Raw genomic sequence first — 26,768 nt, forward strand, 5'->3', positions numbered from 1 at the left:
GACTCTGCTCTGTCACCCAGAGTGCCCTTATTGCACGTGTCCCTCTGCCCGCATGCCTCTGTCCAGTCAGGAAAGGCTGGATTGTGCAGTGGGAACCGACAATTCTAAACTGCCTGGCTTCCACAGGAAGGGTTCCTTCTGGCTCAGGTTCCCTGACCTCCATGCACTGGCAGGAGGACCTGCTTCCGGCTAGAATGCTGCTGGTCAGAATGGCGGAGGTCAGGGGGCACGGGAACTGGCTGCCAGCCCTCTGCTCACGTGCTCTTGACCATTAGCAGTCACATGGCAGTACCTGACCTCCAAAGGTCAGGCGTAATCCCGCGTGCACTCGGAGGGGGCCCAGCTACTGATGAAAGCTGGCATGCCTGCACCTCCCACCTATCCCTCGGGGCCCCTCCAATGCCGTGTCTGCTGGGAGGTGGTTTTTTGTCTTCCCTGTCCCCATCAACCCAGCCCTTGTATTTAACTGGATTCAAATCATTTCCCCCTTCAGTTCTTAGCACAGTGTTTCAGATATGGGCTCACAAAAGGGTGGTTTGCAGGCTGCACAGAGAGCCTGGAGGCAGGGAGACCAGTGGACGGGGTTGTGTTGGTCCAGACAGGCTGACTTGAGGGCCTGCGCTGTGCCTGTGCGGGCAGTGAGAAGCGGACTCCTGATTCAGAGAGTGCACGCATCTGGACCCGGGAGGAGAGCAGGGACAGGGCAGTGCGTGTCACTAGGTGCATCACGGGAGCATGATGAGGCGTGGGAGTCCTGTTTCTTCGGGGCTGTGTGCGGCTGGGATGAAGCCCAAACACTAGATGGTGATGTAGTCACCTTGATTATCAGCTGTTACTTGGACTGTCATGGGGCTTTTGAATCACAAAAAGGCTTTTCAAAGGCTGTTCTCTGAAGGACTTGACTTGCTTCTCTTGAAGTGTTAGAAATCAGCTTCATTAGTGTTTCAGGTGAACTGCAGATTGGCTGGAAGAGACATGACCCTGCCCAGCCCCAGACGGGTACGTGCACACATAGCGACTGTCCATTAGATTGAGCTCCTGACTCTGAACTGTGGGGCCCAGTCTCACTGCAGCGTGGGGGCTGGAGCCAGGGGCAGGTGTGGCTCTCTTATCACGGTTCTTCTTGGCTTCTGGCCGCCTGGTGAGGCGTACACTACTGGTGCCACTGTCGGACCTGGAGAAGCTCAGATTCTGCCAACGATTGCCCTTTTATGTTCGTTCTGGAAGAACATGTACAACCAAACTATGGTTCCGTTTAAGGATGTGTTTACAGACCATCAGTGGTGGAACTTGCTCAGCATCAGCTGGCCACATCTCCGCTGGGGGAGAGAGCGGAGCCAGGGGCCCTTTGCCACGCATGTGCAGTGTCCCTGTCTGTGACTCCCCAGAATTCTAGGAAGTCTGTTGTCATTTTGTCTAATAGAACACACATTTTTTGATTTTCAGAAAAAGACAATGTTTTGTGATATAACTGTACTTTTAATATTGGACTCAGATTTGGCTCATTTTTACTGGTGCTGAGTCCTGAACACCATGTGAGGGTAGGCAGAGCCACCCCCTCTGTAGGGGAGGAGGCCGAGGCTCCAGGTATGACCTGCCTGGGGTCACCCAGGTTGTGTGGGGAAAACCAGGTCCTTTCAGCTTGGACTTTCATCAACTATGTTGAAATGTCATCAACATTCAAGACCTGTCTCAATATTTGTCTAGAGCAGTGGTTCTCAACCTTTCTAATGCTGTGACCCCGCAATACAGTTCCTCATGTTGCGGTGACCCCAAACCAAAAAATAATTTTGGTGGCTACTTCATAACTGTAATTTTGCTACAGTTATGATTCGGAATGTAAATACCTGATATGCATTATGTATTTTCCGATGGCTTTAGGCGACCCCGCTGGGGTCGCGACCCACAGGTTGAGAACCGCTGGTCTAGAGTAAATTAGTCCAATTAAATACGTTTTAAAAATCTCATTTTAAATGTTTTTTTCCTGCAGATAACCTCTTTGTGACCAACCAGAATGGGTACTACTGTCACTCTCAGACAAGTTTGGATCGAGCCCAGATTGACCTCAACGGTCGCATGCGTAACGGCAGCGTCTACAGCGCGCACAGCACTAACTCCTTAAACAACCCCCAGCCCTTCGTGCAGCCCTCGCCCATGTCCTCGAACCCCAGCATCACCGGCAGTGACGTCATGCGGCCCGACTACGTCCCGTCGCACCGGCACAGTGCGCTGATTCCCCCGTCCTACCGCCCGACCCCGGACTACGAGACGGTGATGAAGCAGCTGAACCGGGGCATGGCGCACGCCGAGAGGCAGAGCCGCTCGCTGCGGAACCTCAACATCGGCAGCTCGTACGCCTACAGCCGGCCGGACGCGCTGGTCTACAGCCAGCCCGAGATCCGCGAGCACGCGCACTTCCCCTCCCCGCAGTCGGCGCACTACCCCTTCCACCTGAACTACAGCTTCCACAGCCAGTGCCCGTACCCCTACCCCGCCGAGCGGCGGCCGGTGGTGGGCGCCGTCAGCGTGCCCGAGCTGACCAACGTGCAGCTGCAGGCCCAGGACTACCCCGCCCCCAACATCATGAAGACGCAGGTGTACCGGCCGCCCCCTCCCTACCCGTACCCGTACCCCAGGCCCGCCAACAGCACCCCGGACCTGTCCCGCCACCTCTACATCAGCAGCAGCAACCCGGACCTCATCACCCGGCGAGTCCATCACTCGGTGCAGACGTTCCAGGAGGACAGCCTGCCGGTGGCGCACTCGCTGCAGGAGGTCAGCGAGCCCCTGACCGCGGCCCGGCACGCCCACCTGCAGAAGAGGAACAGCATCGAGATCGCGGGGCTGACCCACAGCTTTGAGGGCATGCGGTTCAAGGAGAGGACCATGTCGGCCTCGGCCGCGGACGTGGCCCCGCGGGCCAGCTCAGCGGGCTCGCAGCCCAATGTCTTCCCGGAGAGAACCAAACGCGGAGAGCCGGCCGAGCAGGAGGGCCCGAGATACGGTCACAACAAATCTCTGTCTGACGCCACCATGCTGATACACAGCAGCGAGGAGGAGGAGGAGGATTTCCAGGAGGAGGACAAAGCGCGGGTGGTGCTCCCCCTGCGGGCACGTGAGCCCCGGGGCAGCTACTCCCAGGAGCTGCAGGCGGGTTACTCCAGCGCCTCGGTCCCTCCCGGCATCGGTCCTCTGCACATCCTTGAGCCCAAGCCCCATGTCACAGAGGCAGAGAGGAGGGTGAGGGAGGGCAGCCCCGTGCACGTGCTGGCCGAGGCCCAGCGGCCCCGGAGGGACGGGCTGCTGACGCCCTCCATGTCGGAGTCTGACCTCACCACGTCGGGGCGGTACCGGGCCAGGAGGGACTCTCTGAAGAAGAGGCCGGTGTCCGACCTCCTCTCGGGAAAGAAGAACATCGTTGAAGGACTTCCACCGTTAGGGGTAAGTCTTTGTTCAGTGTGTGGGGTGGCTCAGCCAGCCCTGCCCTGTGCTCTGCAACCCAAGTGTCTCAACACCTTCTACCCTAGTGTGTCTTGTTTGTGACTCATTACTTCTGACATTTCCAGCTTTTTTCTCCTTTTAAATTTTTTCACCGCCCTCCCCCCCCCAGCCTTACTGTATTTTTTTTGTCTTGTTTAACACACATTTGAGTTTGCTTATCTATGAAAGTAAAAGAGATTGATTAGATTTTAGTGGTTTTTCTAGAGTGCTAGGTAGAGCGAGAATGTCAGTGTTGGAGCTCTGTGAATGGAATGGGAAGAGTGAGTGGAATGTTTCGGCAATGCTGCACGGCTGGGAGGGAGCCCAGGTCGCTGCTATTGTCTGCAGTCCCCGGTACCGGTGCCGGCTCGGCAGCCCGGGGCGGCACTCGTCTGGTTCGCTGGTTTCCTCGGGTGATGTCCGAGAGCAGTATCCATGGACTGTTCCTAATGTGTCCTTGTGTTTGAGTCATGTGAATACAGCTGCAGATGTGGGCTCTGAGGGCTGGACAGCGATTGTGGGGTGGGGAAGGTGGCACTTTGTAAAGAAAGCACCAGGTCTCTTTAAAGGAAAGAATAAATTGAACTGAGAACCAGAGGAAGGCCCTTTGTGAGAAAATGCAGCTTTTTAATAGTCAGTATAATAAATACCCGAGAACTAATTAAGCAAGTCTTACCTCTTGGAAGCAAAATATAAAAGAGCATAACATCATCTGTAGCTGCCATTTCCATGTGCCCAGCTTGTCATCTGCTTTCCCGTGTCCAGTTCACAGCAGGCCTATTGTTTCTGCAGCTGAGCAAGTAGACTCAGAGATAGCAGCTTCCCCAAGGTCACACAGCTAGAGGGGACTGAACTGCAACGTTAAGCCCATGATTATCTGCATCCCGTTCTCATATCTGTTACACTGTTCTGCACTGAGTTATATTGTATATACCATTTTGTTAAGTACGAATTGCTCATCTAAGCCTTGCTATTCTCTGTCTTTCCACTGAATACTTTCAACTTTGAGTCCCCAAGCTTTGGCCAAGCATTGGAGGCCTTGTTGTGTCAGCGTATCCACTCTTAAGTCATTTTGCTGCATTGCTCAGGCTCGCAGCTCCTGAGCACTGCCCCACCCCCACTCCCCATGCTCCCACTGCCCACTCCCCACACCCCCAGGCCCCCACACCCCTACTCCCTCCATCCCCCCCCCACTCTCCACACCCCCACACACACCACCACTGCCCACTCCCCACACCCCCAGGCCCCCACACCCCTACTCCCTCCATTCCCCCACCCCCACTCTCCACACCCCTACACCCCCACACACACCACCACTGCCTACTCCCCACACCCCCACCCCCACTCCCCACACCCCTACTCCCCCACACACACCACCACTGCCTACTCCCCACACCCCTACACCCCCACACACACCACCACTGCCTACTCCCCACACCCCCCAGGCCCCCACACCCCTACTCCCCACACCCCTACACCCCCACACCCCCACACCCCAGGTCCCCACACCCCCAGGCCCCTACACCCCCACACCCCCATACCCCCACTCCCTCACTCCCCACCCCCTGCACGCTGGCTAACCTAAAGTGATCGACTGACCTATCCATTCTGTCTCCCAGTTGCCCCCGTGGTCCCTGCAGCTGGGGCTGCTCACCTCTGCTAGATTGCAAACTCAGACTTGAGGGCCCGTCGCAAGTGTGGTTCTGGCCTTGTATTTTAGATCCTCTGAGAGGCTGTAAACATCTTCATAAGCAGGAGAAAAAATATTATACAATATTATTGTGCTTATGAAATAGATAAGAATTCATAAACGAAGTACTTATAACAGTGCTATGGTTTTAAATGTGTTTTCATGAATTTTGGGTTTAAATTTTAAGTCAACTTTGAATTTTGCGGGGAGTACATTCTTATTCACCTACCTGAACAGTGAAGGCCCACGCCTCCGATTGGTTGGAGGTGTGGGCCTGTGATCAGTGGTTCAGGGCAGGCATGGGGTGTGGACGTGTCTTCCAGGGTAACTCTGCTTGAGCCCCAGAGCCAGCTGGACAGGCCCATTTATAGTTAATACTCTCCCTGATCACATCAAGAGCCCTCCCTCATTTTTATGTGACTGGAGTCTTTTCCCCAGATGACACTTGTCTTGAGTATGGTCCAGTAGTCAAGCCTGTTGTCCTTGTGCTTTTTTTTTTTTTTTTTGTATTTTTCCGAAGCTGGAAACGGGGAGAGACAGACAGACTCCCGCATGCGCCCGACCGGGATCCACCCGGCACGCCCACCAGGGGGCAACGCTCTGCCCACCAGGGGGCGATGCTCTGCCCCTCTAGGGCATCGGCTCTATTGCGACCAGAGCCACTCTAGCGCCTGGGGCAGAGGCCAAGGAGCCATCCCCAGCGCCCGGGCCATCTTTGCTCCAATGGAGCCTTGGCTGCAGGAGGGGAAGAGAGAGACAGAGAGGAAGGAGAGGGGGAGGGGTGGAGAAGCAGATGGGCGCTTCTCCTGTGTGCCCTGGCCAGGAATCGAACCCGGGACCCCTTGCATGCCAGGCCGACGCTCTACCTCTGAGCCAACCGGCCAGGGCCTGTCCCTGTGCATTTTTAATGGGCCTAGCAAGTTCTGCTGAATGCAGGGACCTAGATCAATTTGGTTCCCTAAAAACACAAATTTTCTCCCTCTTTGACTTTTCTTTTTAGACTTTATTTATTGATCTTTTAGAGACAGGAGAGAGAGAAAAGGGCCGGGAGTGGAAGGAGCAGGAAGCAGGTGCTTCTTGCATGTGCCTTGACTGGGCAGGCCCGGTGTCTCAAACAGGCAACCTCAGTATTCCAGGTCGACGCTCCATCCACTGCGCCACCACAGGCCAGGCATCTCCCTTATTGACTTTGAAGACCTACAGTATTAATGCACCTGTGGTTGGATTGTGCTTTTTGTTCCCCTTGCTTTCCCATGAGGGATTCTCTTTACTCGAAGAGTGTGTCTGGAAGCTGTGGTCTGGGAAGGGTACAGGACCCGAGAGGGGAGAGCTGGCTCTGAATCTAGACCCTGCCTTCTTTTATTATTTCTCCGCCCAGTGGGCCAGACCCTTCATGACCCAGAACCTCAGCTTCTCCGTGTGTTACACGGGCACAGTCATCTGCCTGCTGTGAGGTTGTGTCAAGTCCTACCTAAGGATAGGCATGAAAAACGCTTTCTGGATTCTGTGATGCAGCAGAACTGATTTTCACAAAAGGTAGTTTTTACTGTTTCGACACTGATTACCATCAGGATATGTAGAGGCAGCTCTGTGACCTCGGGCAAGCTATTTAATCTGTCTGATTCAGTTTTCTTTCTTGTCAAGGAAGATGACCCAGAGAGTAGTTGGGGGCAGAAAGTAAGGTCCTAGCAAATGTAACATAGTGCTGTGATGTTGCATCATGCATTTAACTTAACTGGCCTCCCCAAAATTGAAGAGCTCAACCCCATAGCCATGATGTTGTTTAACTGTTAGAACAAAGAAACTCAGTCCATATACTAGTGTGAATTGAGGTTACAGAGATTTAGTACTGGAAACAGTGAAGTATAATTGCAGAGGAGCAGGAACATTTTAGAAGTCTCCACCCATCTCCACCTCTGGGACTTGATTGTGATCTGACAAAGGTGGACTGGTTTGAGTGTGCATACAGCTACATGAGGCTTTTCTTTTTGTTGTGCTCTCAGTATTGTGAGGTGGTTCTCAGGTAAGAAATCGCTGTGCAGGTGGCACATTGTAAAACCTTGTGCTTGTGCTCAAAGGGCTAAGTAAGGGGTATTTGAGGGTACTTCTAACGGTCTGATCCTTTCTTCAAATACCGGCATCTGAACTGACCTTACAGCCAATCAGCTTCATCCAGCTTATCCCGCTGGGGCATTCTGAGGCACCTCATAGTGGCCGGTGAGAACCGACTGTTCAGTTTTCAGGACTTTGTGATTCAGTTGATGTTACATTGGCAATTAGAACCTGGCCGTGGTGGGAGTATTTGCACCATGGAAATTGGCAAACTTGACAAATCAGAACTTCCCCCAGCTGAGAGCCAGTTGTTACACATTTATCAGCACGCCGCTGTTTTTGCACACATGGAAGCACGAAATCTTCGCCTGTGTGGGCGCCTTCAGTCCCCCTCTGTTCCTGTCCCCTCCCCTCCCTGCCTCCCAGGCTGGTAGACCTGGTGGCATTTATGAGACAGAACTATGGAAACCATGTCTTTTAAATTGGGGCTACTGTTGCTGTCTTTATTATGGCTTCCAGGGAGGTGTAGAAGATCTAAGGAGACTTAGCATTCTTAGACTTCTTTCTCTTAGAGAAGAAAAGCATTCACTTTAATAACCAGTTTAGGAACAGCTGTTTTCAGGAGACAGCTCTGCTGATGAGATGTGTTCCTTCTTCCTGACCTCTTGGTGTCGTGACGGAGATCTCAGCCCTACGTGATTTTCCTGCTTTAAAAAACATGGCAGTTCTGAGGGGTGTGGCGACCCAAACCAGGTCACACAAGTCTGAAATGTTACATATAGAACAGAACAGAGAGAGCTGCCATAGAAAACAGTTCATTTTTTCCCCCCAGAATGATGAAAGAATTCTATGTTTAAAAAATGACCAAAGCTTCTGCAATCAGATGATTGCAAATCACACCCTTTCCATGGACAGCCGCTGGTTTACGGTGTGCGGGGTTTTGAAGTTCGGGAGTCCCGTGCAGGAATGCTGCCTGCCTGGAGCCTCACCTTTCGTTGCAACAGAACCCTGAAACCAGCTGCATGTCAAAACCTTCTATCTGGGAGACTTATCAGGGCTTTGGCCTTGAAAGGAATGTCTCCCGCCTCGTGTGTTAAACCCACTGCGTGCGCACGCGTGTGAGGGAGTGTCACTTCTCCGTTTCCAGTCTGCAGTCCACTTTTGGAAATTTCTTTTCAAAGAGGTTGCATTTGTGTGTATTTCACATACACATGTACATATTTCTGTAGGGAATGAAAAAGAGCCGAGTAGATGCAAAGAAAATCGGTCCCCTCAAATTGGCCGCCCTGAATGGACTCTCCCTGTCTCGCCTGCCTCTGCCGGATGAGGGGAAGGAGGCGTCTGTCCGGGCCACCAACGACGAGCGGGTAGGTGGAGGCGGGGCTGCGCCCCTGGGGTGGGGGGTGAGGGAAATGCTACCAAACTGCTTCCTGAGACTCAAGTCAATTTTCTAACACAGTTAGTAATCATAAGTGAATGTTATGGAATTTTGTAAACTGGACCTCAAAATTGGGGCAAATTTATAGCTAATGTCTTAATAGAACATTTCTGGCTAGAATGCCTTTTTTTTAACCTTCTTCCAGCCAGTGTGGCAGTCTGACTTATTTTTGATGGCCTTGAGGTGAGAGAAAGCCTCCAAATGCACAGGCAGGAGTTCACACGGGAGGAAAGCAGACCTTCACCACTTCCGTTTTACTGAAAATTCCTCTCAAAAGTAAACGGTTACTGGATTTTTCAAAATTTCCCTTGTGACCAAGACAGGCATGAATAGGTTAAGGAAAAATTAATTTGCTTACAACTGGATCTTGGAGACAGTTTCCAATCTTTACTGCTATTTTCAGTTTTTTTTTATATAATGATATTAATAAAATTGAAGCAGTTGCTCATACATGTTGGAGTTGATTATCCTGCTCCAGGATAATTACTGTTGTACAGGACAATTTTCTGTTTCACGTGGGTCACGAGACTGAGCATAAACTTAGAGAAAATGAATTCAGCAGATCACTGTAGAACCATTTTTCATCTTTAAGCAGAACTGTGCATTGTTTTCTTATTGTATGGCTTGGTAAAAATTACAGTTTGGTTTTACCTAGATTTTTCAATATTAGATAATGCTAGGCTTGAAACAGAAAACAAGATTTCAAGTGTACAGTCAGAATGCAGTCAAAATAGTATTCATATTATTCCATATATTTGATTTTACAGTGTAAAATTCTGGAACAGCGGTTAGAACAGGGAATGGTATTCACAGAATATGAGCGAATTCTTAAAAAACGGCTAGTCAATGGTGAGTGCTCAACGGCGCGACTCCCTGAAAACGCAGAGAGAAACAGATTCCAAGACGTGCTTCCCTATGACGACGCCCGAGTGGAGCTGGTCCCAACCAAAGAAAACAACACTGGTTACATCAACGCGTCCCATATCAAGGTGAGAGGAGCGGGTGTGGATCATAGGGTGTGAAGGCTTGAGTTACATTTCAAGACTGTTAGAATTACGCGCATGTTTGTATTCTAAAGACACCCTGGTTTTGAACTGTTGTGAGAAGCTCTTGTTTACTGCTCACAAAGATCAGGGGATATTTTATCGCTTCATACTCATTTTTGCAATATCCCCTGATTTTTGTAAGCAGTGTATGTGAAGCTCAGAAGCCATGCCCCAGGGCTGGGTAGTGAAAGGGCTCATTAACAGAGCCAAGGTCACGTCTGTGCTCTCTGCAAGGTAAACCAGTCTGCCCCATGGAGTCTGCGGGGCTCACAGCACTTACTTGACCAACTGTAGAACTTGATCTTTATAAACCTGAAGAGTTCTTTCAGCAGCTTCTGAGAGAATTTATAAGCTAGAATTGATTTCTGTAGGTGCATTTTTATGTAACAAACGTGCCTGGGTTTTTTGGTATTTTCACCAAAGCTTTTAGCTACGATGGTGCCATCTGGTCCTCTCTGCATCCTCCCTGTCATCACTTTGAAACATTGCTTTGTTCTTTGAAGAAGCAGCGCCGCTTTTCCCCTAGGAATAGTGTGATGCCCTTTAACTGGGGCAACATTACACCTGTTAAAGTGGGAAAAGTGCTGACTCATGAGATAAGTGCTGACTCACAGCAGGGAGGGAGGAAGGCCAGGTGCTGTGTGTTCTCCATCATGTGCGCCCTGTGCTGCTGGCCAGGGCGAGGGCCTGTTCCTCGTGGCGGGGATGGGGAATGTCCTTCTAGTGCGTAAGTATCTGTGGTCAGATAGCGTGCTTCTTTTCCCCCCACCTTTTATTTAGTTTGCGAGTGGTATTTGCTGAAGGCAGTTTCAGAGGTGAGGCTTTCCAGCGACCTGGCGGTTCACCTGTGACTGGTTACCCTCGACGGTCTTTGGGAATCTGGGCACATGCTCTCTAATACAGGCACAGTCTACTTAAAAAGCCCACGTTTCTGTGGACTAACTCAGCCAGGCGCTCCTGTTTGGGCGGATGTGGACTGAATGATGTCGTGGTTCTGTAGCGGTGATTCAGGGTCTGCCAAGCCGGTCTGGAGGACAGTGGGAAGGGTCTGGGCTTCAGAACCGCCAGGCCTGCCACTCCCCACCCAGAGTGAAGTTCCCTGCGTGGGGCGCCTCACAGTGGCACTCAGCTCTGAATAAAGACATGCTGACCCTTCCCCTGAGGCTTCCCATGAGACCCTCCCGCCCTCGGTCTTGTTCGCTGGGTAACTGGTACCCCCACAGTCCTGGCCACTGAGTGGGGGCTCGCCGAGAGGACGCAGGTTGTGACAGGGCCTGGTGGCCTGAAGCGAGAGCCGGGGAGGAACAGTGCTCGGCACACGGTGTTCCGCTCAGGAAAGTGACTGTGGTCACTGAGTGTCCGTGCAGCTGAGACGCGACCCTGACCTCCTGACCTCCAGTCCTGGCTGCAGTCGTTACTATCTTAGCCTGTGCTCAAGGAGGGTCAGTTGTAAGTGGAAGCTTAGTGACATTGTGGACAGTGATCTTGCCTCAGATGGTCAGAGCTGATAACTTGGTAAGTAGGAGGATCATTTTCTCCCAGAAATCTGACATTTCACTTAGGGTTTGGCTTAATCGCTAGTACTTTCCGCAGTGTGTTTAGTTCTGCATGAAGGGGGATCGCGTTGGAAGTGTGGGCCCTGTGATGTTGACGTTACTTTTGTGAGAACCGTGGCAGCAGCAGTAACGACTGCTTGAGTGCCGACAGGCTCGGTTAGTGTGGGTGGTTTTGTGGTCCCTGTGATGTAGGAGCTGTCTGTCTCTAGTTGTCTGGTCCCTTGTCCTGGGGTGACCAGCGCAGGCTGATAGTGACCAGGAATGTCAGAGCCCAAGAAAGCAGGCTCTACTTCGGTTAATTTGCATGTGGAAGGTGCACGCCCAGTAGAGATTTTCTGTCTCCAGGAATCAGCTACCTTTGGAAGGGGTAGACCCAGTTACCAAAATACAGAAAATAAAAAAACTCGGTTAATACAATTACACAGGGATCTGGCCACTTCAGCTTGAGTCCCAACTGCTCACTGAGCACCATACATATCGACTCCCTTAGTTCTAACAGCAATCTTATGAGGGTTGGTTATATCTTTAACCGGAGAACTGAGATTCAGAGAGGTTAAACAAATTGCCTCAGGTCACATAGATACTATGTGAATTCATAGTGCATAAGTTTATAAAGATGTAAATACTATGAAAATTGTACTAATAAGGAAAAAGAGTAAGGTGAAACCTTTCTTTATTCTGAATAATTTAGTTCACTTATTCGTATTAGCACGAACAAATGTATATTACATGCATATATATGTACATGTCTTGTACATATATACACATTCTACTTTTTAAACCTTTTCTTACCCCAGGTCTCTGTCAGTGGAATCGAATGGGATTATATTGCCACACAGGGACCATTACAGAACACCTGTCAGGACTTCTGGCAGATGGTGTGGGAACAGGGAATTGCCATCATAGCAATGGTGACAGCAGAAGAGGTAAGGGTTCACTTCTCTGTTGATTTTCTCAGCCTCAGAGGAAAAGTTAATGCTGATCATGTGGGACCCCGACCTTTAGAGGAAAAGGCAGGGTGTCACAGTGATTCTGCACTTCCGACCCACTCTCCGAGTGAGCGGGTGGGTGTCCCAGGATCTCCCAGGTCTCGGGTTGTGTTTTGAACTGCCCTGTCTTGTCTCTTACAGGAGGGCGGAAGGGAGAAGAGCTTTAGGTATTGGCCACGACTCGGTTCCAGGCACAACACTGTCACCTATGGGAGGTTTAAGATCACGACCCGGTTCCGCACAGACTCAGGCTGCTACGCCACCACCGGCTTGAAGATGAAGCACCTGCTGACGGGGCAGGAGAGGACGGTGTGGCACCTCCAGTACACCGACTGGCCCGAGCACGGCTGTCCGGAGGACCTCAAGGGCTTCCTGTGTAAGTGTCACCCCGGCCCAGCCGCTGCCGGAGCGCTTCTGTCCGCCCCGGAGAGGAAGACCAAGTTCCCAGAACACTTCCTCCGCGTTGTCGCGTGTGAACTTTGGACTTCTTTTAAAAAAATGATTTTAAGTGTTTCAGGGAGGCTCAGCAGAGGTGTTTTAAGTGAATTTGTAGTGAGTACGATGCTGTAACGGAGGGGAGTTGTCCCTCCGTCCCATTCTGCAGACGAGCGGAGGGAGCCCAGGCGAGCCAGGGGCTTGGCAGGTCACACTGTCCCGGCTGGGCTTGCTCCTCGTATGGAGTCCTGTCCACCGGTGGAGAGGATCTGGAAATTGTCCATTGGAGATGCCTGAAGCCTGAGCGTTTTTCTGTTTCATTGCCGTCCCACAGCATACCTTGAAGAGATCCAGTCTGTTCGGCGCCACACAAACAGCACGAGTGAACCGAAAGGCCCCAACCCCCCGCTGCTGGTGCACTGCAGTGCCGGGGTGGGCAGGACCGGCGTGGTCATCCTGGCCGAGATCATGATCGCCTGTCTGGAACACAATGAGGTGCGCCTGTCCTGTTTTGCTCGGGGGGACGCGGGCTGGGCACAGCCCTGGGGACGGGAGAGGTCTAGCAGTCTAACAGCTCTTTCCGAATGAAGTTCCTTGGGTCTCCCCCACCCCCAAGTAGGACTTTTTATTTGTCACCCATAAAAGTCTGGATTTTAAGCAGACCCTCGGATGGGGGTCCCGTGTCCATCCACTTGAGCACCTGTCCCATCTCCAGTAGCCTTTTCAGAACTGCTGCCTTCACCAGGAAGCTGCAGGGGTTTCCCAGGTCAGACGTGGGCGTCGTCAGCACTTTGACTTTTCTAGAGAAGACATCGTGGAGGAGGTGACCAGACGGGCAAGCCTTTCCTGTGTCTTTCCCAGCGCGACCCGGAGTCCGTTTATCGACTGCTGCTTTCACGGCATTTGTCTGCACCTCTCAGATTATGTTTTCCACCACCATCTTCCGGGTGTGGCGGACCTGTTGGTGCTGACATAAGAGGTCTTCCGAATCTGACGGTTGCGAGTTTTACTAAAACCGACACAGAATAGACTTAACAGGTTTGAGCAAATAACCACCGGCAGTCTTGACGTCAGCGTGAGCTTCAGTCACGGTCTGCCATATTTGTTCACCACGGAGCACGTTTCGTCCCAGGCAGATCCATGCCAGGGAAATCAGGCAGACGGTGTTTGCCCTTCACATCCTCAGTAAATAGCCTGAATTTTCTCAATGCGACTTCATTGTTCTACGGATTAGCTAAGCTCACTTCAAAAACACACCCCTTGAGCCGTCAGATGTGATTTCAGTTCCTTGAGTTCCCGCGACTGCTGTTTGCAGCGTTTCTTACACTGACCGCAGCGGGGCTTCCACATCACACCAATCCTGACCAGAAGACGATCGACCACTTTCTTCTTGGCCCTCTTTGCCAGCTTTTGTAAGGTGCTTGTTCTTGCTGGCCCCCATGCTGCTGCCAGAAGGTCCTTGGGTTTACTTATTTCTTTTTCATAGAAGATGCCCAGCTAGGTGAGTTAGGAGTGCGTCCTTCTATTTCCTGGCCAGATTTCCGCTAGGACGCCAGCTGGCCCACCCCCTGGCTCTCTCCGGGGGACGTGCATCCCCTCATCGCTCTTTCTCCCCGTCTAGGTGCTCGACATCCCGAGGGTGCTGGAAATGCTGAGGCAGCAGAGGATGATGCTGGTGCAGACCCTGGTCCAGTACACGTTTGTGTACAGAGTTCTCATTCAGTTCCTGAGGAGCTCCCGGCTCATCTGAGCTCCCGCAGCTTCCCAAGGAGACCCGGCCACAGTCGGAGGAGGCCTGCCCGACTCCCACTTTCCCTGGGCGCCTGCCCGCACAGAGCGCTGCATCCGGAAGTAAAGGGTGCTGTGCAGGCCGGCTCGCTGGGGGCGCGGGGCTGCGGGGCCTTTGCCGCCTGGGGCGGTGCCTGAGGAGGAGGAGGAGGAGGAGGACTTGGTGTCGGGGGCGGGGCCCTGCTCCGGTCTGTCCGACTTGCAGCACTTACTCGCACGGGTTTGGGAGATTGTGTTTTCTAGACAATTCTGAGTTTTATGACGCTATGCTGGGCAACTCTGGCAATCATTAGGGCGCATAGATTTCTATCTTAAACTAGTTTTTGCTAATGGGATTTTTATTTTATGACTAAAATATTTGGGCTTTTCTTGTTGACAAACTGAACTTTCCGTGGGGATAATCCACAAATATGAGTGGTTCCTTTGTAACTTTGTATTTAAAACCATGTTATAATTATCTTTTGATATTTTAAAGAAACCTTGGGTACTTAACAGTTTAGTTACCAAATCCAAACTACAAGAAGAATCTAAAAGTGTTATTTTGAAATATTTAGAAAGCATTTTTATACTCAGAAAATTTTTTATCCTAAAATTTCTATATATTTGTACCTTCTATATTTTCCAAACAAGAGTTCAACTCATTAAGGTACGGAAATGAGCCGGTTAAGGGAAAGTTGGGAATGAAGGCACATTATTTAAAAATGGAAGAGAATAATCAGATTCATTTTTTTTTTTTCAGTATTATTTGTAAACCTATACGAGTTTCATTTTATTGGTTGAAAATGAAGTGAGAAAACACATAAGATGGGTTTAAGCACTTTTTTGTTTAAAAACAACAACAATTCATCTGAGTTTTAATATATGTGTTGCTTTTCAGGTGAAACGGTAGCAATACCAAGGGGCCTCGTTGGGAGTGTCTGGGAGAGGTCGCGTGAGAGGGTGGGTGTAGGATGACCAGGGCGAGAGCGCGTGCAGCGTAGACGCAGGGTCGTGAATGCAGATGCCTTTGTTTTTACAAAAATGCAGTATTATCTATCCTCAGACAGATGCTGGGACGGAGAGTGGGAGTGTGGGGGCTTGGGGGCCGACTCCCCCGGAGGTGGGTGTCCCCAGAAAGTCAAGGCTTGTCAGTGTCAGTGACTCACTGTTTTCCTGGAGTTCCTCCATCTAAACCTCTATTCCTTTTTAGCAAAACAAAGAAAAAAAATATCCAGTTTATAGTATCATGAAAAGAAACCTTGAAGAGACTTTATTTTCTTTTGGTGGAAAGAAGAGCAGAGTTAGTTTCACCTTGTCTCCCCACCCCACAGCCCAGACGTGTGGGGCCCCGGGGGCTGCGGTGGTACACTTCCGCTTCAGCTCCTTGTCCCCTGGGCAGCCTCCCCCAGCCCAGGGAGGGGACAGACCAGGCCGAGGAAGAGGCTCAGGCCTTGGCACGGTGGGAGCTGAGTAGGTAAGGACTCACTGGGACGTTGAGCTGGAGAGCCATCCCTTTCTTCTTCTGAGGCTGCTTTTCCAAAACTTAGCGCTTCCAAAATGCCAGATCTCGGGCCGCTTCCCCAGTCGACAGCACCCTAGGGTGTTTCCGATTCCCGTGCTAGCTCCCACAGCAGCGTGACTCACTCCTGTGACCACTAAGTGTGTGTTGTCAGCCGTGAGACCATTTTCCTTCATCCGGTGTGGCTCTGCCTCGCTCCGAGTTAGTTACCCAGACACCAGCCGATGAAGAGGAAATTTGAGAAGCGATTAGTGAAAAGGAATATGGAAAGTGAGCACATTTGTCAGGAGCAGAAGAATCACTTTAAATCTAGAATTGTTTTTAAGAGTCCTGTTAGACCTAAGTGTGAATATTTCGAGAAGGCTCCTCAGAGGAAGGAAGTAAACTTTTTTATAGTAAATAGTTCCCATCTTCACACCCTAGAAAAGACAGGCGTGTTTCTGATGGTGTCTTTTCTTCCATGGTAGGTTTTTAAAAAATGCTTTCCTGTCAGGTTTAAACATTTTGAACTGACAAGAACATCTCTTGAGTAATACACGGTATGTTGGTGTTTCTGTTGTGATCATTCGATTATAAGAAAATTACCAGGACTGAATTGCAGCTTAAATGTCACTCCTACAATGTTGCATGTTTGACATAGCTTCTAAGACCGTGTAATTTTTTTTTATCCTTATGAATTTTTAAACTTTTAATTTCAGTTGGTGGATATGAAAGTATTTCTGAATAAAAATGAATCTACATTATAGACTTTGAAATAATGTGATTTTCAAGAATGAATTCTAAAACATTGAGGTCTCATAGTTTTACCCTGTCTGAATTCAGGACGTTCCTGTCTGCCAAACTTAGACACTGCTTCAGCATCTTAGTTAGTGTCTTTCAGTCCCTTGATATTAATTTCACATCAAAATTACCAAAATATACATTGCCAGAAAAAGTAGGTGATAAGCCAGTGCTTCCTAGCGATCACTCTGGGCACTTCTGGGGTCGGTTTTTCTGATTAGTGGGCGTTTCTCAATGAAATAGTCTAGTTGGTACTTTTGAGCACAGACAGTTCATTGTGTAGTATCATTTGGAATGTTAATTGCAGTCATTACCATGACTGTTTTCTGGAACATCTACTGTGAAGCATTCAGAAAGCCTAGAATTTTAGCTTTTAAAACCTTCCGGCAGGATTTAAACAGAAACTGTACCTGTACTTCCGTAGAACCTTCCAGAATGAGTGAGGTCTGGGCAGACACGCAGAGGTGAGTGTCGGGTGTAGGGCAGAGCGGTGAGAGCAGGGCGTGGCCAGCTCTTTTATGACGCTTTCATCATCAGAAGAAAACAGTAATTTCAAGTGGGTTGATGTGTTAATGTTCACAATCGTAAGATTTAAATATATATGTTATGTATACTATAAAGTGTTATATGTATTAATATATATATAAAACTGGAGGTCAGCTGCAGCTTATGAAGTGCAGGTTAAATTGAGATTTGCATGAACAGAAGGAAGCAAGAATTACTCTCTACTGTAAATCATTTAAAAAATCAGACTAAAAAGAACTCTTTTGGGTATAAATTTAGGGAATTTGCTTTCCATTAAGGTTTCATGTGGAACAAGCTAAAGCTATCTCTCCCAGTTTGAAGTATATTTTTAAAAAATCCAAATTGGAGGGGCCTATTTTTAAAGCTGAGGAATAGATATTTCAAAAAAGGAGGAATTAGCACAATAGGAATTTGCCTGAGAAAACATTTCTCAAAAGAATAGTTTTTCCAAATTCCTGGAAATAAGAGTTTTATTTACCTTCATGTCTACAATTAGAGAAAAAGGAGGAAAAATTCAGAGAGTCCGGTTGTTTGGAGTTTGTGTGTGTTGGGAGAGAGTGGGTAGAGAGAATTTAAAAAACACTTGGAGGGGTCCTTGGATTGTTAAAGTAGCATCACTTTCTGTATATTAATTACTACAGGCAGTTCCCAAATAAAAATTATGTTCTCAAAGTTCAGATGTATGTTGAATTATTGAGATACAGTAGTATTTCCCCTCATGAGCAATACTTGAAGTGGGTGTTAGCGTTCCCGGTTCGTCTTCCCAAAGTTCTGCACGTGAAGCTGTGGTGTGGAACCCACTCAGCGTAACCAGTACCCCAAGACAAATATGCAGTTTCCCCCTGCTGCTGCCTGGTGGTGAGATCTGAGAAGGAATTCTCTGTGGCTGCTTGGGAGTGGGGACCGAGCCTCAGCAAGCAACTGAAGGCAGGCCGATCCGTGTTTCACCAGAGACCTAAGATACTCTAAGGAAATATTCCGCGTTTGTTACAGAATCTTGAGTGGCACAGGAAGGATCAGGAACAGAATGGGACATACGATGCGGCGAGCAGGGATGCTGCCCAGGAAACGGGCTGTGAGGTGGGGCCGGGGGAAGGAGGTACAGCCCCTGCCTCTCCTGTTTCCACTCACACGTGCCTGGGGTTGTCGCTAGCATGAAATGGCGAGTGGAGAATGGGCCGAGAAGGAAGCTTCAGGGCTGCAGATGGGTTCCACGGAGAATATGCCCACGTCCAGGGCCTCTCGAGGTCACATGTATGTGTCGTAAATTAGGGCTCTGGCAGCACAGCATATTCCCCAAAATGTTTAAATTACCCCAAAATATTTGAGAAATCAAAATGTCTTAGTTTTCAAAAACTAGAGTAAATCTAAACTCTGAAATGTTGATGGGTTAGAAAAGAGTAACCATATGCAAATTTTAAATTATCTTTTAATATTACAAATAAATACAAATGAATTATTACAAAGAAAAAGGAATAATTAATTGTGTTTAACCATAGAACTCAGAATGGCTGACATACTGTTCAAGTGTTTGAATATTACTTACTAGGTAAATGTTTCTATCATTATCCCTTAACTTCCATTAAATGATTTTGTGGTGTGTCATATAAAAGACCCTTTGGCTTTGAATCTATAATGGCGTGTACTCGCACTGGCTATCGAAGTATAATAAATCTATGATTTTAATTGAACTGTTAGGTGGTTTTTAAACTGTATAAAAACACCAGAACTTTATTTCAGTTGTCACTATTGACATTTTAAGTGTGCATGTGTATTTTGAATTCATACTCTTAAGAGCTTGGAGGGGAAAAATCTACAGTGTTCACTTCTAGGAGCAGGTCTGTACTACCAAAGAAATTCAGAGGGTTGGATTATCTGGGTTAGCCCTAACATGAGTCTGTCAGTCTTCAATTTTCTGGATAGGTTGATGAAACAAGTGCAGATTTCACAATAACTGGCTTTTCATTTCTATCTGCTCATTTATCAGCTGAGAAAAAGTAAGTAAGTGGGGAAGATAAGCTCAGTCACCCATTTTTCATAAGAGTACAAATATTACAGGTCAGGCTGTTAATAAATGTTAAGAGACTGCCCAAACTTTTTATCCTAGAAGTTTATTAGAAGTCACTTTAAATTATTGGACCATTGAATAGGACAAATCTTTTGTTACTTATTTTATAGTAATAGTTACTGAAATGTAGTAATTTAATCTTAAGAGTTAAGTCTCCTGAAAGAATCAAATGGTTTTATAGTTTCCCTGGAAAAATACGAGTTCAATAATGGTTCAGTGCAACAAAGAGCCTGGAAAAAAGTAAATATTCTCCAGAGGTGACAAACTTATTTCCAGAACAGATTCAATAAACACAAGATGGAAAACAATACAAAACTTCTAAACCTACGTGAGTTAAACAAAAAGATGAAAGAAAAAAAATACAAAAACTTGTAACAACTTTTTGATTGGCAGAGCTCTAATGGGTTCTGTTTGCATAGTTCGGTTTTGTGGCACAGTAGAGAAATTGAAGTAATTACATGGGGATGTTTCTTAATGTTTTTGAAATTTTTCTGTTAATATCAGACCCTCTTCATATTAGATTTTTTCAGTTTTATATTAAAAGTAAGCAGCTTAATTTCTTGTTGTCGAATGGAGCTATTACACAATAGCATCAGCATACTCAATATCTACCACACTGAAAATGAGGGTAAAGTATTTGTTAATATATTAAGAATTAAAAAACTCGGATACACAGTCAAACCTTACTCAAAAGAATGGTATTGGGCCACTGAAATATATATTTTCCTTTTTATTGTACTCTGAAGTATTTTTTTATATAAAAATATAAAACACTTAGATTTTTACCATGCACATGTTAAATATTGTTCCATAAAAACACCTCACTATTTCACTCTGTTGGGCTTAACAGAAGGAGATAGTCTGAATAGAATGATGCTGATTAGTTCAGATGGAAGAATTACACTGTGACAAAACAGAAATTAGGTGTATATTTCTGAGTTGTTAACAGCTGAAGTAATCCAAACCCTACCCATAGTGAATTTAGCAAAGTATAGTTTAAAAATAAACATTTAGATACTAGCAAGTCTATTTAAATAAAAATTCAGATGGTGGTTAATATGACTTAATAGGCCTAACAAACCCAAAATTTAGAGAAAAGTTATGAATACATTTTCTTAGAAAGTTGCCCTATAATTCAAGGAATGCCCTGAGAAGTCTACCTTTTTGAAATTATAGTATAGTTTTTTAGTATTATTTTATAGTTTAAAAAGCAATTTCATGTGTTACTGTCTGATGATCAATAATGTAAAAATGTATAATCAGAAGAGCTTAATTCTTCTAAACTCATTGGTTTATAAAAGTATGTATATTTAATGGGCAAATACATTTAAACAACTGAATATAATATATGTGGAATGAATATATAGTAGTCTATTTTGCCATAAAAATAAATATTGAAGCAAGATATGATTTGTGTGTCAATATAATAGAGCAATTAAAGCTATGTTGCCTCTTATATTTTTCACTCTCGGTCTTATTGTAAAGAGGCATACAATTAGTCCTGTTTCCCCATTGGGTTTTTTAAAATTAATGCGTTAATAATTAGATGTTTCGTTTAGTAGTTGCCAGTCTGTCACCCTATATCTCCACAGGAATCAATCACTTAAGAGTTAGAATGCATTTTACCAAACTAGCCAGCTTCACTAAGGACTCTGTGGAACAATTGACGTATCTGAAGAATTGATGTATGTCCCGGCATCAACTTCCCAGCGGACTGCCAGATCTCCTCACGACCCCATCCCTCCAGTGGAACTTAGTGTTACTCGTTGAATGTCCACGTCATTTTATGGTGGTGATGTTTCTCAACCAGCAACAGCAGCCTGGAAACTTATTAGAAGTGCAGATTCTTGAGGCCCATCCCAGATATGGAAATTCTGAATCAGAAGCTATGGGGATGGGGCCCAGAAATCTACCTTAACAATTTCTGCAGGTGTTTCCGGTACACTGAAGTGTGAGAACCACCATGCTAGCAATTATTAAAGCTATGTTTGATATAGACTTTCAGTTGGGATTCATCACATAGTCAAGCTACAATTGTTAGGCACTAAATTTTATTTAGGCAATTTTTAGGAGGTTGATGATATTTACAGTTGTGGTAGGCTAGATAATGGGCCCGCACAGATGTCCACGTCCCTGAAGTTGTGCATGCCGTCTTACACGGCAAAAGGGACTTTGCAGGTGTGATTAAGGTTCTTGAGCTGGGAGATTGTCCTGCATTATCCAGGTGGGCCCAAAGTAATCACAGGGATCTTTGTAAGAGGGAGGCAGGAGGGCCACAAGTGAGGAGAGAAGAGCTGTGAGAGGGAGTTTGAAGATTCTGTGCAGCTGGCCTTGAAGGTGGAGGGAGGGGCCGCAAGCAAGGGAATGCAGGCAGCATCTAGAACAGGGGTCCCCAAACTTTTTACACAGGGGGCCAGTTCACTGTCCCTCAGACCGTTGGAGGGCCGGACTATAAAAAAAAACTATGAACAAATCCCTATGCACACTGCACATACCTTATTTTAAAGTAAAAAAACAAAACGGGAACAAATACAATATTTAAAATAAAGAACAAGTAAATTTAAATAAACAAAATGACCAGTATTTCAATGGGAACTATGCTCCTCTCACTGACCACCAATGAAAGAGGTGCCCCTTCCGGAAGTGCTGCGAGGGCCGGATAAATGGCCTCGGGGCTGCATGTGGCCCGCGGGCCGTAGTTTGGGGACCCCTGATATAGAAGCTAGACACGGCCAGGGACAAATTCTCCCCCAGAGCCTCCAAGAAGAATGCAGCCCTGGCAACATCTTGAATTTAGGTTTTCTGACTGCTGGAAGGTAAGAGAAACATTTTTTTCCCAAGCCACTATGTTTGTGGTAACTTGTGGCAGCAATAGAAAACAATAACAGTATATACTTCCTCTAGGGAAAATCTCGTCAGTAAACGCATCTTTTTTTTTTTTCCTGAAGCCAGAAACGGGGAGGCAGTCAGACAGACTCCCGCATGTGCCCGACCGGGATCCACCCAGCATGCCCACCAGGGGGCGATGCTCTGCCCATCCAGGGCGTCACTCTGTTGTGACCAGAGCCACTCTAGCGCCTGGGGCAGAGGCCACAGAGCCATCCTCAGCGCCCAGGCCAACTTTGCTCCAATGGAGCCTTGGCTGTGGGAGGGGAAGAGAGAGACAGAGAGGAAGGAGAGGGGGAGGGGTGGAGAAGCAGATGGGCACTTCTGTGTGCCCTGGCTGGGAATCGAACCCGGGACTCCTGCACACCAGGCCGATGCTCTACCACTGAGCCAACCGGCCAGGGCTCCTAAACCCATCTGTTTTTAGGACCGTGCAAGAACTAGGTGAGTAGAATTTAGCAGGTTCCTTTCCAGGGCTGTATTAGCACAGGAGGGGAAGAGTGGAAGAGGTGTTTCTACTTCTGGATGTAAATTATTTCAGTTATAATTTCTAAAGACCCTAAGAATTAACTAAAGTAAAATCTTTGCATCATCTAGTCCAAATCTTAAACCAAGGCCCAGGGTAAAGTAATTCACTGGTGACCCTACAGCTAATTAATCCACTTGGCAAGTTGTCCTCTTGCACTATAAAAGTTGCTCTCATCTTCTTTGATTGGCTCCCCTGGAAAAGAGTGTGACTTTTTAAAGTAAGTCTCAGGAAGCTGCTAATTTATATTGTATACCATTTAAAATGTGAGCTAATGACACTTTCTGTTGCTTAGCCATTGGCTACATTCTCCCTTCAACGTGGGGAATTTGCACTCTGACTACAGAGAAGAGGAAACTGTCCTGTTTTGCCCATACCCGTGTCTGTAGCTAAACCTCCCCTCCAGCTCAGACGGTCTCCCTTTATGAACGAAGACATCAGTTCTCAAGCAGACAAGGAACAGGGATCCAAGAAGTGGGATCTCAGTGACGGGGGCAGACCGAGAGGAGGGGGTGGGGGGGCCGGGTGGAAAGGTGAAGGGACTGAGGACAGATGGGCAGTCACAGAACAGTCCCGGGGATGTCAAATAGAGCACAGGGACTCTAGTCAATAATACGGTAGTGACTATGTGTGGGGCCATGGGGGGGAACACTGTATGGTATATCAGGGGGAACACTTTGTAAAGTATATGACTGTCTAGCTGTTACACCTGAAATTAATATGACCTAAGAGTGAAGGTTCACTGTAGTTGAAAAATAAAAATACTGTTTAAAACCAGGGAGCAGCCGAAGGGAAGTGCTCCGCTCAGCAGACAGGAAGTACAGAGGCAAGGAGCGAGGACCTCTGCATTTGAGGGAGCAGGCTTAGATGCGGCAGGGGCGATTAGATGTGACAGGGACACAGGACACCTGGCAGAGGATGGCAGGAGATGGGCTGGGGCAGAAAACATGACTGTAAAAAATGCAAAAGGGCCTGTACTTGATCTTTTCAGCAAGAAGAGGCACAAGGTTGTTTATTTATTTTTAAAGAAGGATAAGAGCAGCCTGTATTTAATTCTCATATGGCCTGTTTTTAATTGTCACCACCCTGTGATGAAGGCTCTGTAATTACCCCACTCAACAAATGGGGAATCGCAGTGGCTCAGTAACCCAGCGCAAGGTCACGGCTCAGCAGAATCAGACCCAGGCGATCGGCTTGAAAGGCTCACTCCCTGCGCCTCTGTGCCTCAGAGCTGAGGATGGATGTGGGAGGAAGAAGAGGGAGAAGAAACTAGGATGCTGCTTGGAGTCTAAGCGGTGTTTCTCGAACTCACCATTCACTTTCCACCTTTACACAACTTCTGCCACATCCCAGAACCACTTCCGATATTCCTTTCAACCACCTCATCTTTATCAACTTCATTTTTAAGGGAAACCTGAGGACAACAACAAAAATACAAAGGTCAGGTACAAAAGTCAGGAAGGGTCATGGCCTGAGACAAAAAGCTGCAGCCAGACAGAGTTGGAGGCTAGAGAAGGCGCACATGTCAAAGCAGGGCAGACAGCAGTAGGCCTGGGGCTGGGCCCAGCGGGTGGGAGGCAGGACAAGGACGGTCACTGAGACAGCCGCCAGCCCGACGGCTCCTGCCAGCAGGGAAAACGCCAGGGCAGCGAGTGTGAGGTAGCTCTGTGGATAACGGGGCGAGGGGTCTGTCCAGGAGTGAGGCTGGGACCAGGGAAAGGAGCCCTGCAGGCTGAGAGGGGGATGGAGTCCAGGAAGCAAATAGAAGGGTGAAGGATGACTGATGGGGAGACCCAGGCTGGGAGCCAAGCACAGGGTTGGGTGTATTTTAAGAGGTTTAAGAGAACTGCAGGATGGGGAAGGGTGGGCTTCCACAGAGGGTTAAGGGGAGGAACTCTGACGGGAGACCTGAGGGGTCGGTGGGGCTGAGGGAGGCCTGCAGCGGGTGACTTGGGGCATTGGACATTGGAGCAGTGGGTTAGGGGGCCAGCCCCACCATGTTGTACTTTGCAGTGTCCTGGAGCCTGAATCCTGAACACGCTCGTGATGGTCTGCTTCCCCGAGTGAGAGGGGCCTGTCAGCCATGAATTGGCGGCAATGGCTCTCATACCTGCGGGGGTGTGCACTACCTTTGGGGAAACACTAGTGTGGGCAAAGGATCATCAAAAGCCTGAGGTAGGCCCTGGCTGGTTGGCTCAGTGGTAGAGCGTCGGCCTGGCGTGCGGAGGTCCCGGGTTCGATTCCCGGCCAGGGCACACAGGAGAAGCGCCCATCTGCTTCTCCACCCCTCCCCCTCTCCTTCCTCTCTGTCTCTCTCTTCCCCTCCCAAAGATGGCCCGGGCGCTGGGGATGGCTTTGTGGCCTCTACCTCAGGCGGTAGAATGGCTCTGATTGCAACAGAGCGACGCCCCAAGATGGGCAGAGCGTTGCCTCCTGGTGGGCGTGCCGGGTGGATCCTGGTCGGGCGCATGCGGGAGTCTGTCTGACTGTCTCTCCCCGTTTCCAGCTTCAGAAAAATGCAAAAAAAAAAAAAAAAAAAAAAAAAAAAAAAAAAAAGCCAGAGCTAAAGAATGGGATACTGGAAGGCCATCTCTAAGTTTCTGGAACAAGTGGGTCATTACTTTGTTTCATTGTTTCCTTCACAGTGCTTCGGCATGAAACCTTGTATATAGCAGGCATTCAGATGTTCAAGTAAGTGGTAGATGACACATTAACTAGACATGACTCCTGAGACACAGAGGTGGGCAAAGGAGGTTTACAGTTCATATGGAAAAAGACATGCTGGTTATGATTATTACTACAGTAGCTTTAGTAACTGTTTTGTATTCTCACAACTCAACACCTACTTGTCAACCTGTATGAAGGAACCCATTCATGAGCTGTAATGATAAGGGGAGGGCATCTGACAGAATATTTGCCCACGCAAGAAGGGATAATTTTCCAGGTACCTGACAGATTGCTCTAGCTCACTAGTAACTAAGAGAGGCCTTGAGGCTTCAAGTAGTGCAGGATAGTGAGAAAAAAAGAAATGATAAAGACACTGTAGACCAGGGGTCTCAAACTTGCGGGGCCCGTGGGCCGCATGCGGCCCGCCAAACAATTTTGTGCGGCCCGCAGACTAATCCACGAAGTTCAAAATATTTTGGATAAAATTAAGTAAGCCTAGGGGCCTACTTGTATTTTTCATTTCTCTAGCATCCTAGCTAGATATTAGCTTAGTTAACAGCAGTTGTGATGCGAACTACAGTTTCTGGTCGTTTTGTGACACTGAGTAAACTGCATGTACGATTGTGCTTGTTGTACTGATTTTTTTGTTTTCAACTGCAGTGAGAAAAGTGTTGCGTAACAGTTGCCTTTTGTAGACCTAGTGCGGCCCGCCCAACGGCTGTGATCTTGCTCTGCGGCCCACATGCTGAGTTGAGTTTGAGACCCCTGCTGTAGACCAACCGGGGTTAGTGTTTCAAGAGCCATGCCAGACCATGAACTATTCCCACTACGTCCGGGTGCATTATGTTCTCCTGGAAAACAGCTTGAGAAGTGGTGGCCGACCAACCCTAAGGTGACCCCAGCGGTCCTCACCACCTGGCATTCTCATGCTTCTGTAATAAGGGTAGGTGGACCTGTGACTTGCTTCTAATCAATAGTATGTCAAAGAGGATGACAGTCATTCCTGTGACTTTGAAGAAGCAAGTAGCCATGTTTGGAACTGCCTGCGGAGAAGGCCAAGTGAGGAATGGTGGGCAGCTTCCGAGAGCTGAGGGCAGCCAGTGGCTGACACCAGCAGGAAACAGAAGTTTTCAGATCTGCTGCTACAAGGAAAGGAATTAGGCCAACAACCTGTGAAGCGTTTGGAAGCGGGTTCTCCCCCAGGCCAGCCAAGGTGAGATCCGGACTGCCGCCTGCACGGCCCGTGTGAAACCCAGGGCAGGAGACCCCACTGAGCTGTGTTCAGACTCTTGATGCACAGAAAATGTGGGCTAAATAATACATGTGTTTTGTTAAGCTGCTAAA

General features: G+C 48.1%; 1 protein-coding gene across 1 annotated transcript in view; it reads left to right on the forward strand.

Moving 5' to 3' along the window:
• PTPN21 (protein tyrosine phosphatase non-receptor type 21) overlaps positions 1-17,954 on the forward strand; it is a 72,923-nt gene extending 54,969 nt beyond the window's left edge. The window contains exons 13-19 of the mRNA XM_066344023.1: positions 1,991-3,441; positions 8,452-8,589; positions 9,428-9,649; positions 12,060-12,188; positions 12,393-12,627; positions 13,021-13,181; positions 14,308-17,954. Coding sequence (XP_066200120.1) covers positions 1,991-3,441; positions 8,452-8,589; positions 9,428-9,649; positions 12,060-12,188; positions 12,393-12,627; positions 13,021-13,181; positions 14,308-14,436 — 2,465 coding nt within the window. The 3' untranslated portion in view covers positions 14,437-17,954. The remainder of the gene's footprint in view (positions 1-1,990; positions 3,442-8,451; positions 8,590-9,427; positions 9,650-12,059; positions 12,189-12,392; positions 12,628-13,020; positions 13,182-14,307) is intronic.
• The last annotated feature ends 8,814 nt before the right edge of the window (positions 17,955-26,768 follow it).

Source organism: Saccopteryx leptura, chromosome 6 (assembly GCF_036850995.1).
Source record: "Saccopteryx leptura isolate mSacLep1 chromosome 6, mSacLep1_pri_phased_curated, whole genome shotgun sequence".
NCBI lineage: Eukaryota > Metazoa > Chordata > Mammalia > Chiroptera > Emballonuridae > Saccopteryx > Saccopteryx leptura.